This window comes from Lepidochelys kempii, chromosome 6 (assembly GCF_965140265.1).
Source record: "Lepidochelys kempii isolate rLepKem1 chromosome 6, rLepKem1.hap2, whole genome shotgun sequence".
Taxonomy (NCBI): Eukaryota; Metazoa; Chordata; order Testudines; family Cheloniidae; genus Lepidochelys; species Lepidochelys kempii.
In genome coordinates, this window is record NC_133261.1 from 69624020 (window position 1) to 69635555 (window position 11536).

General features: G+C 39.2%; 1 protein-coding gene across 4 annotated transcripts in view; it reads left to right on the forward strand.

Annotated features, from left to right (window-relative positions):
• UBR1 (ubiquitin protein ligase E3 component n-recognin 1) overlaps positions 1–11536 on the forward strand; it is a 149760-nt gene that overhangs the window by 25238 nt on the left and 112986 nt on the right. For all 4 annotated transcript variants that reach the window (XM_073348599.1, XM_073348601.1, XM_073348598.1 and 1 more), the window contains exons 7-8: positions 10077–10139; positions 10622–10745. In XM_073348599.1, coding sequence (XP_073204700.1) covers positions 10077–10139; positions 10622–10745 — 187 coding nt within the window. The remainder of the gene's footprint in view (positions 1–10076; positions 10140–10621; positions 10746–11536) is intronic.

Genomic DNA, 11536 nt, shown 5'->3' on the forward strand with positions numbered 1-11536 from the left:
TGCTTAAAATAGCTAGAGTATTGTAACCATTTGGAATTCAAATATTGATTTTATAAGAAGTCTGGAAGTTGTTTACAATAAAAATCAAATTGGGGAAAATTCTTCCTACCCTTAAGAGGAGATAAACTTAATTTTTAATTTTGAAGAGAGTTTAAGAAGAAAAGAATAAAGCTTCTAGAAGGTAATTACCAAGTTACAACGAACTATGAGAATTTTATTCTGTTAAATGTTTCAGGGATAGAGGTCTACTTGAGCCTAATTAGTAAACCAGACCTGAATCCATCCAACCTGACATGAGAAGTTCCAGTTGTTTTCCAACCCAACCCATCCTGAATCCAGCACCTGTAGTCAGGTTTCATTGGGTCTGGTCTTGTTGCAGGGCTCTATTCCAGAAGTCACAACAGAAATTGAGCCAAAAGACAGTTCGGTTAGTGTATGCTCTAATTAAACAATGCTAAACAAAGATAAAATTAGGGAATTTGAAGGAGAGGCTGGAAACCGTTGGAAAGGTGGACTTTTCTGAAGCTTGGATGCTATCTGCTGGATGGGAGGAAACATGTGATGTCACTGGATCTGTCAGGTCTTACTACTTGCAACCAGATCTGCATACATCCCAAAATCTTGGACTGCCCAATGGAAAGATGTCTGAAGCAATAAACTGCTCCCTTTTTGGAGTTGGGCTAGTCCCCCAAACAACAGAATGAAGAGAACTCATAAAAGTGTTGCAAAATCTCAGTTCGTTGTTCTCTCTCCACTTAAGAGATCCAGCTCTCTTCACCTTGGAGATCGTGTTCATTGCAAGTCCTGAGGTTTTGAATGCTGAGTGTCCAGATTCTGAACCAAGAAGAGCCCTCCTATTCATGTAAGCAGTGTTCAATGACTTTGCTCTCTAAAGAGAGAGTTTTTGTTAAAAGAAAGTCCTTTTTCCTGAGAAGAACCTGGGTTTTGGGACTTTTAAAGTCCCAAATATAAGGAGCCTTAGGGAAGAAAGCTGTCCTGAAGATGAAAGATATCAAGAAGAAATAATCAGCACACCAGAAGGCTCCCTGGATGACAGAAAGCATAGAAAGATTTAAGAATAAGTATTTACTGCTGAGATTCCATAGGGAATTTCTGGGCTTTGAAGGAAGCCAGAAATTGGCCTTGGAGAGCAAAAATACTACCTTTCTAGAATCCTGTACTTCCTTGTAGTTTAGATTCTGGTTCCATAAATCTGGACCATTGTTCTGGATCCTTGAATTGACATTCCAAAATAATAAACCCTGTTAAGATGTCCTTATTCCAAATAAATACCAAGAAAGATTATAGTAGAAGTAGGGAAGAAATAAAACTTTAAACTAGCCTTAACATTTGAAATCTTCTACAGTAATCATGGTTGGATGTAACTTAATGCCTTGTAACAACATGTGCCTAAATTCAGTTGTTTGCTCCTCACCTAGAGGACACTGTAATTGTGAGGAAATTATATTTGCACTTTTTATGTTAAGGGTGATCTAACTATTACCAGCTTATTAAAGTTATTTTGCTGTTGCTTAAAGAACTAGCCTTGAGCTTATAGCTGTTTTTACCGTGTATTTCAAGTATCTGGAATTGAACTGTAGATTGTTAGATCTGTGAAAATACATTGTTTTGTTATCTTATTTAAACTCAGTTCCTAATTGTAAGTGCTACTGAGAACTAGTAACATAGTTTAAAATACTGTTCTGCTCTGTGCTGTGTCTTACTCACTCACCCCCTCGTAGCTGTGCTGTGGTTGCGTGTGTGAATGAGTTATTTGCCAGTGAAAGAAGCATCCTCAGATTTCTCTCCCTTCTAACATTACATTGTGAGTAAGAGAAACTATCTTTCTAACTTCAAAAACTCACTTCAAGCCTTATTGCTATATGTTGTAAATTCAAGAATATTTTTATGCTGGCTTTAATTTTATGTTTCTAACCACAGAATTATCTGATGTGTTAATACCAGTGGTGAGCTGGAGCTGGTTTGCACCGGTTCACGTGAACTGGTTGTTAAATTTTGAAGCCGGTTTAGAACTGGTAGTTAAAGGGGTGGGCAAACTCTGGCCCATGGGCCACAGTCGGCCCGCAGGACCATCCTGTCTGGCCCGCCTGAGCTCTCGGCTGGGGAGGCTCCCTTGAGAATCCCTTTTTAATTTAACTCATCCGGCGGTACTCCGGGTCTCCGGTGGCACTTCGGCAGTGGGTCCTTCACTCGCTCTGGGTCTTCGGCGACGGGTCCTTCAGTGCCGCTGAAGACCCGGAGCGACTGAAGGACCTGCTGCTGAAATGCCACTGAAGACCCAGAGCGAGTGAAGGAACCGGTTCTTCAGCTTTTGGCAGCTCATCACTGGTTAATACCTTATACTTTTAAACTACTTTCATCTTTGTGTGTGGTAACTTAAATTGTTGCAGGTTTATCTTTGTTTATTCCAATTACTAGGAGCACTGCGCTCCTTAATTATTTTTTTTGTATATCAGTGTTGCTAGTGTTTATACTTAAGAACATAAGAATGGCCATACTGGGTCAGACCAGTGAACTGTCTAGCCCAGTATCCTGTCTTCTGACAATGGCCAGTGCCAGATGCTTCAGAAGGAATGAAAGAACAGGGGAATTATCAAGTTTTGACAAAGTTCCTGCTCTACCTTGGTGGGTCTTGTGCTTATTGGTGGATTTGCTTGCCTTGGAGTTTCACGGCAGCCCTCAGCTTGGCCGTTTTTCTGAACCCACAGTCCAGGTCGACTCCTCCTGTGTCTGACCAGGAGTTTGGGAGGATTTGGGGGGAAACCCAGGCCCGCCCTCTACTCCGGGTTCCAGCCCAGAGCCCTGTGGAATGCAGCTGTCTAGAGTGCCTTCTGGAACTGCTGTGTGACAGCTACAACACCCTGGGCTACTTCCCCATGGCCTCCTCCCAACACCTTGTTTATCCTCACAATAGGACCTTCCTCCTGGTGTCTGATAATGCTTGTACACCTTAGTCCTCCAACAGTCCGCATTCTCACTCTCAGCTCCTAGTGCCTCTTGCTCCCAGCTCGTCACACGCACACCATAAACTGAAGTGAGCTCCTTTTTAAAACCTAGGTGCCCTGATTAACCTGCCTTAATTGATTCTAGCAGCTTCTTGATTGGCTGCAGGTGTTCTAATCAGCCTGTCTGTCTTAGTTGTCTCCAGAAGGTTCCTGATTGTTCTGGAACCTTCCCTGTTACCTTACTGAGGGAAAAGGGACCTTCTTAACCTGGGGCTAATATATCTGCCTTCTATTACTCTCCTGTAGCCATCTGGCCCGACCCTGTCACAAAGTGTTCCATCCCCTGTTGTCCAGTCCCATCTTCTGGCAGTTAGAAGTTTAGGGACACTCAGAGCATGGGGCTGCATCTATTTCTTTTTTGAACCCAGTTATACTTTTGGCCTTCGCAGTATCACATGTAAACGAGTTCCACAACTTGACTGTGTGTTGTGTGAAGTAGTACTTCCTTATGTTTGTTTTATATCTGCTGCCTTTTAATTTCATTGGGTGACACCTAGTTCTTGTATTATGTGAAGGGGTAAATAACACTTTCTTATTCCCTTTCTCCACACCATTCAAGGTTTTATAGACTTCTATCATACTCTCCCTCAGTGGTCTCTTTTCCAAGATGAACAGTCCCAGTCTTAATCTCGACTCATATGGAAACTGTGCCATACCCCCCTAACCATTTTGGTTGCCCTTCTCTGTACTTTTTCCAGTTGTAATATATCTTTTTTTTTTTTTTTTTTGAGATGAGGCGACCAGAACTGCATGCAGTATTCAAGGTGTTGGCGTACCATTGATTTATATAGTGGCATTATGCTGTTTTCCGTCTTCTCTATCCCTTTCCTAATGGTCCCTAACATTTGTTAACTTTTTTGCCTGCCACTGCACCTTGAGCAGATGTTTTCAGAGAACTATCCATGATGATCCTAATCTTTCTTCAGTGGTAACAGCTAATTTATCCCATCATTTTGTATATCTAGTTGGGGTTCTATTTTCCAGTGTGCATTACTTTGCATGATCAACATTGAATTTCATCTGCCATTTTGTTGTCCCATCTCCCAGTTATGTGAGAACTCTTTGTAATTCTCCTCAGTCAGCTTTGGATTTAACTGTCTTGAGTGATTTTGTATTGTCCCCAAATTTTGCTACCTCACTGTTCACCCCTTTTTTCAGATCATTAATGAATATTGTGAATAGCACAAGTCATTGTACAGATCCTTGGGAGACACTGCATTTACCTCTTTCCATTATGGAAACTGTCCATTTGTTCCTACCCTTTATTTCCTTTTACTCTGTTGCTGGTCCATGAGAGGACCTTCCCTCTTATCTCATTGCTGTTTAGTTCGCTTAAGAGCCTTTGGTGAGAGACCTTGTCAAAGGCTTTCAGAAAGTCCAACTGCACTATATCTACTGGATCACTTGTCCATACACTAGTTGACTCCCTCAAAGAATTTGAATAGATTGGTGAGGCATGATTTCCCTTTACAAAAGCCAAGTTGATTCTTCCCCAACATAGTTGCTGAACCGACTAGTGGGGATGCCATTTTAGATTTGGTTTTGGTGAGTAGTGAGGATCTCATAGAAGAAATGGTTGTAGGGGATCATCTTGGTTCAAGTGATCATGAGTTAATTCAGTTCAAACTGAACGGAAGGATTAACAAAAATAAATCTGCAACTAGGGTTTTTGATTTCAAAAGGGCTGACTTTCAAAAATTAAGGAAATTAGTTAGGGAAGTAGATTGGACTGAAGAATTTATGGATCTAAAGGCAGAGGAGGCCTGGGATTACTTTAAATCAAAGCTGCAGAAGCTATTGGAAACCTGCATCCCGAGAAAGGGGAAAAAATTCATAGGCAGGAGTTGTAGACCAAGCTGGATGAGGAAGCATCTCAGAGAGGTGATTAAGAAAAAGCAGAAAGCATACAGGGAGTGGAAGATGGGAGGGATCAGCAAGGAAAGCTACTTTATTGAGGTCAGAGCATGTAGGGATAAAGTGAGACAGGCTAAAAGTCAAGTAGAGTTGGACCTTGCAAAGGGAATTAAAACCAATAGTAAAAGGTTCTATAGCCATATAAATAAGAAGAAAACAAAGAAAAAAGAAGTGGGACCACTAAACACTGAGGATGGAGTAGAGGTCAAGGCTAATCTAGGCATGGCCCAATATCTAAACAGATACTTTGCCTCAGTCTTTAATAAGGCTAAAGAGGATCTTAGGGATAATGGTAGCATGACAAATGGGAATGAGGATATGGAGGTAGATATTACCATACCTGAGGCAGAAGCAAAACTCAAACAGCTTAATGGGACTAAATTGGGGGGGCCCAGATAATCTACATCCAAGAATATTAAAGGAATTGGCACCTGAAATTGGAAGCCCATTAGCAAGAATTTTTAATGAATGTGTAAACTCAGGGGTTGTACCATATGATTGGAGAATTGCTAACATAGTTCCTATTTTTAAGAAAGGAAAAAAGTGATCTGGGTAACTACAGGCCTGTTAGTTTGACATCTGTAGTATGCAAGGACTTGGAAAAAATTTTGAAGGAGAAAGTAGTTAAGGACATTGAAGTCAATGGTAAATGGGACAAAATACAACATGGTTTTACAAAAGGTAGATCGTGCCAAACCAACCTGTTCTCCTTCTTTGAGAAAGTAACAGATTTATTAGACAAAGGAAACGCAGTGGCTCTAATTTACCTAGATTTCAGTAAGGCCTTTGATACTGTGCCACATGGGGAATTATTAGTTAAGTTGGAAAAGATGGGGATCAATATGAAAATTGAAAGGTGGATAAGGAATTGGTTAACGGGGAGACTACAGCGGGTCCTACTGAAAGGTGAACTGTCAGGCTGGAGGGAGGTTACCAGTGGAGTTCCTCAAGGATCAGTTTTGGGACCAATCTTATTTAATCTTTTTATTAGTGACCTCGGCACAAAAAGTGGGAGTGTACTAATAAAGTTTGTGTACGATACAAAGCTGGGAGGTATTGCCAATTTAGAGAATGACCGGGATATCATACAGGAGGATCTGGATGACCTTGTAAACTGGAGTAATAGTAATAGGATGAAATTTAATAGTGAGAAGTATAAAGTTATGCATTTAGGGTTTAATAAAAAGAATTTTAGTTATAAGCTGGGGACGCATCAATTAGAAGTAACGGAGGAGGAGGAGGACCTTGGAGTATTGGTTGATCATAGGATGACTATGAGCCGCCAATGTGATATGGCCGTGAAAAAAACTAATGCAGTCTTGGGATGCATTAGGCGAGGTATTTCCAGTAGAGATAAGGAGGTGTTAGTATCGTTATACAAGGCACTGATGAGACCTCACCTGGAATATTGTGTGCAGTTCTGGTCTCCCATGTTTAAGAAGGATGAATTCAAAGTGGAAGAGGTACAGAGAAGGGCTACTAGGATGATCCAAGGAATGGAAAACTTGTCTTGTGAAAGGAGACTCAAGGAGCTTGGCTTGTTTAGCCTAACTAAAAGAAGGTTGAGGGGAGATATGATTGCTCTCTATAAATATATCAGAGGGATAAATACTGGAGAGGGAGAGGAATTATTTAAGCTCAGTACCAATGTGGACACACGAACAAATGGATATAAACTGGTCATCAGGAAGTTTAGTCTTGAAATTAGATAAAGGTTTTTAACCATCAGAGGAGTGAAGTTTTGGAATAGCCTTCCAAGGGAAGCAGTGAGGGCAAAAGATCTATCTGGCTTTAAGATTAAACTCGATAAGTATATGGAGGAGATGGTATGATGGGATAACACGATTTTGGCAATTAATTGATCTTTAAATATTCATGGTAAATAGGCCCAATGGCCTGTGATGGGTTGTTAGATGGGATGGGATCTGAGTTACTACAGAGAATTCTTTCCTGGGTATCTGGCTGGTGAATCTTGCCCATATGCTCAGGGTTTAGCTGATCGCCATATTTGGGGTCAGGAAGGAATTTTCCTCCAGGGCAGATTGGAAGAGGCCCTGGAGGTTTTTTGCCTTCCTTTGTAGCATGGGGCACGGGTCACTTGCTGGAGGATTCTCTGCTCCTTGCAGTCTTTAAACCACGATTTGTGGACTTCAGCACCTCAGACATAGGTGAGAGGTTTTTCGCAGGAGTGGGTGGGTGAGATTCTGTGGCCTGCGTTGTGCAGGAGGTCGGACTAGATGATCCTAATGGTCCCCTTCTGACCTTAGTATCTATGTATCTATATTGTGTTCATCTCTGTGTGTGATAATTCTGTTCTTTACTATAGTTTCAACCGGTTTGCTCCCTGACCCTGTAATTGCCAGAATTGCCTCTGAAGACTTTAAAAAAAAAAAAAAAATCGTCATCACATTAGCCATCCTCCAATCATCTGTGCAGAGGCTGATTTAACTGATAGGTTACATACCATTTAGTAGTTCCGCAATCTCGTATCTGATTTCCTTCAGAACTCTTGGATGAAAACCATCTGGTTCTGCTGATTTATTAGTTTAATTTATCAGTTTGTTCCAAAACCTCTGCTGCTGACACCTCAGTGTGAGACAGTTCCTCAAATGCATCACCTAAAAAGAATGGCTCAGATGTGGGAACCTTCCTCACGTACTCAGTGTAGTCTGATGCATAGGATTCACCTGGGCCTTGTCTTCCTGAAGTGTTCCTTTAGCATCTTGATTATCCAGTGCCCCCATTGATTGTTTAGAGGCTTCCTGCGTCTGACTGACTTAAAAAAAAATTGTTCTTAGTTTCTGTGCTTTTTTTCTAGTTATTCTTCAAATTCTTTTTTGACCTGCCTAATTATACTTAACGTTTGGCAAGTCCAGTGTAAACGTTACTCTCTATTTCCCATATTAGTATTTTACTTAGGATACCTTTTTGTCTCTAACCACCTCTTTTACTTTGTTGGTTAGCCATGGTGTGATTTTTTTTGGTCCTCTTATTATTTTTTTAAATTATGGATTCACATTTTTTTTCTTCCTCTGTTATGGTATTTTTAAATAGTTTCTGTGCAGCTCGCACGCATTTCACTCCTGTGGCTTTTCTTTTTAATTTCTTTTTACCTCACTTCCTCATTTTTGTGTATTTTCCCCTTTCTGAAGTTAAATGCTACTGTGGTGGGTTTCTTTAGTATTGTCCCCCTGCAAGGATGCTAAATTTAATTATATTATGGTTGCTAATACTGATGATTAAGCTATTCACCTCTTGTACCAGTTCCTGTGCTCCACTCAGGACGAAGTCAGGAATTGCCTCTCCCCTTGTGGATTCCAGGATTAGCTGCTCCAAAAAGCAGTCATTAATTGTGCCTAGAAAATGTATCTTTGCATCCTGTCCTGAGGTGACATGTTCCCAGTCAATATGGGGTTAATTGAAATCCCCCCCTTTATTATTGGGTTTTCTGTTTTTGGAGTCTCACGTCTAACTCAGCTTTTCTAAACTTTTTGCCTTGTGTAAAATTGAGACCGCCACCTTACACAATACTTGGTTAGACTCTGTTACTATCTTTCACCATTTCCGTTTAGCCTATTAATTCAACCAAAACAGAGAGAACCCTACCTGTTCCTTCCTTGGGTGATTTATATCCCAGCTTGCATAGAAATAACAATTTCTAGCTAGACAGCTGTGTCTGAACACTGATTAATGGTGAGCTGTAATTGTCATATGACCTTGAATTCATTTAGTTAAATCCTTTGTTTAGTCCTAGAATTCTGATTTCTTAAGATAGAGCTGAGGAGAATTATTTGTTGTTTTACTAGTCTCATTTAAGTTATTAAACTCAAGTACACTATCCTATTTATTTTTCCCAGTTTTATTCTTTTTCTTTAATCTAGGAGATTTTTTTAGATAGTTTTATAACCTAATTTACTTTAATTGAATTTACCTTGGTTACTTTACACTTAATGTGTTTACTGAAATGTTAATGATGTTTAATCATTAGCCTCTCTCAGTAGGAGACTAAGGGTATGTCTTCGATGCCAACGTTAAAGTGCTGCCACGTTAACATGGCTGTGTAGTTATGGCACTAGCACTGTGCTCAGGGGTGTGTTTTTCAGCGCTGTAAAGTGGCAGTGTAGACAAGGCCTTAGGGTTTATCTACAGGAACAACTAGACCACGGCAAGCCGGGGTGTGAACCTGCCCTGCAGTAGTTGATCATGGCCTTCGTTAACCGTTCATTGGAATGCAGCTCAAAACATTCTAACAAACTCAACAGATCAACAGAATGCATATGGACGTTGGACCACATTCACAGTAACGTCAGGGTAGATTCACACCCCAGCTTGCCATGGTTTAGTTGCTCATGTAGAGAAGTTCAAATACCCATTGATATATTTAGTGCCTTGAGTAGATGACTGAATATAGCATGGTTGTTGATTCTTATAGCTTTGAGTTTTATTCTTCTATGATAGAAATTTTGCCAATATTTAATCAATTTTTGTTGTGATTTTTCTCTTACATTTTAGAATTACATAAGTAATTACAAGTTAATTTAAGTATTAATACTTTAATACTCATTTACCTTTTATTTTATATGCTTATCTCATTTGCCTATTCATTGCTGATTGAGTTGTGTATTAATATTCTCTTGTCATTTTATATACTTATTGATTTATTTTGTGTATTGATTTTTCTCTTTATTTTAGTTATTTAAATATTTTCTTAATTTTGAAGAAAATAATTGTTGATTATGAGGCGTCACCTAGTGCATTAAAAGAACCCCTGCTACTAAAATAATAGTCTCCTGAATAGTCTGTATCGATAATTCCATCTTTTGATTTTGGTTTCCCTGAACTAATTTCATGAGAAACAATTATTTATTAATTCCATCTATTTAATTGTTGTTTCTCCCACTTATCAACCCTAATTGAATTATTTTTGTTTAGTAATTTTTAGATAAAATTAATTGGCAGTCAGATACCTGTTTCCTCACCACACCTGCCTTGTGCTGCCTGCTTATTTTGAATAATGTCACCTAGCAGGGACCTGGCCGAAGTGTCTTTTTTTAATTTAATTTAATTTAATTTATTCTTTTTTTTTTCAATATTTTATTAATTCATTTCTTATTTAATTCCTTGTTATTTAAACAGGGTCGTAGGGCTGTTAAAGAGGGAACTTATGTATCCTGTCAGGAAGCAAAGGAAGAAATCAAGGTAACTTCCTGAAATCTTTATTCCAGTCTTACAAATTTTGGTGTTCTTTGTATTTTTTTTATTACCTTTTTTTTGTTATTTGCAGTGATGATGTAGCCGTGTTGGTCCCAGGATATTAGAGAGAATCTGTGTAAACTCAAAAGCTTGTCTCTTTCACCAACAGAATTTGGTCCGATTAAAATATATTACCTCACTCAATTTGTCTGTCTATATTTTTGTTATGTAATCTTTATAACTTAATACATGCAGATTTTTTTATAATCTTTCTTTAAACCCCTTGAGATACAATTTATTCCACCATCTTTTGGTCAAGTTAGATACACGTGTTAAACACTGTCCTAAATCGGGAGTCAGCTGGTTTAGGTGTCTGAAGCAAAAATTTGCTTAAGTGAGAGGAGGGTTCGTGAACGGGTTAAGAAGATTAGAACTTCTGGGCCTTCTCTCCTTCAAACTTTATTTTCTTGTTTTTACCTGACTTGTAGAGGCACTCTGAGAATGTCTCCCAACGACCGCTTCATGTGGAGGTTCTGCATGCTGATGTTATGGCTCATCAGAAATTTGCTTTGCGTCTTGGTTCTTGGTTGAACAAACTTATGAGCTATTCAAGTAAGCATATAATTTACTTTGTTCCAGTAATGGGCTGCCAAAACTTTAGCAAGATGTACCCTCAAAAAATATCTCTTTAGGCAGCAATACATGTGATATTCCCTTGTTTAAAATACTCCCATTTTTCTCCCCTTAAAATAAATAATCTGTTTCTCTCTTCTCCCTTGCAATAATATATCTATCTTTTCATCACTTCACCCCTCAAACTGTTATGGTGTGTTCCCCTCCTTTCCCCGCCTCCAGAATCTCATGGAGACTCTTTAGGTGGCTTTCCTGTCTGTGTGCTGATTCTTTGGGAACGTTCCAAACCTAACTGACTAATTTTACATAAAGTGTGTGTGGAGAAGAGATTTTTAAAGTGTCTTGCTGCAGAAGCCAGCTGCTTGCTCCTTTCAGTCCTAATAATGTGTTTCTTTTCAAGATTCTTCAAAATGAAAATGGTTAGATTGTTTTTTGAAAACTTAGATTCTCCTCCCTGAGGCCCAAAGGCTGACTGTGTTAACAAGAGACTCTCAGGTCCACTCCAGACTCGTTATTTTTCCAAATTTAGAATGTTGCTTAGAAAATAAAACAAAAAATCCATTCATAGGCCCCTTTCTCTTCTCAGAGAAGTGGGTGCTAGGTTTAGTCCTTATTAAACTGAATCAAATCACCACTGTTTTTGCTTCTTGATTGCAAAATTGCATTGCACATAAGAAACCTCTAATATAAGGACTCATTTCCTAATTCTCTTTCACCAATGCTTTTGTCTTTAGAAAAGTGGCTATCATACATTCATCCTACTTCTGCAA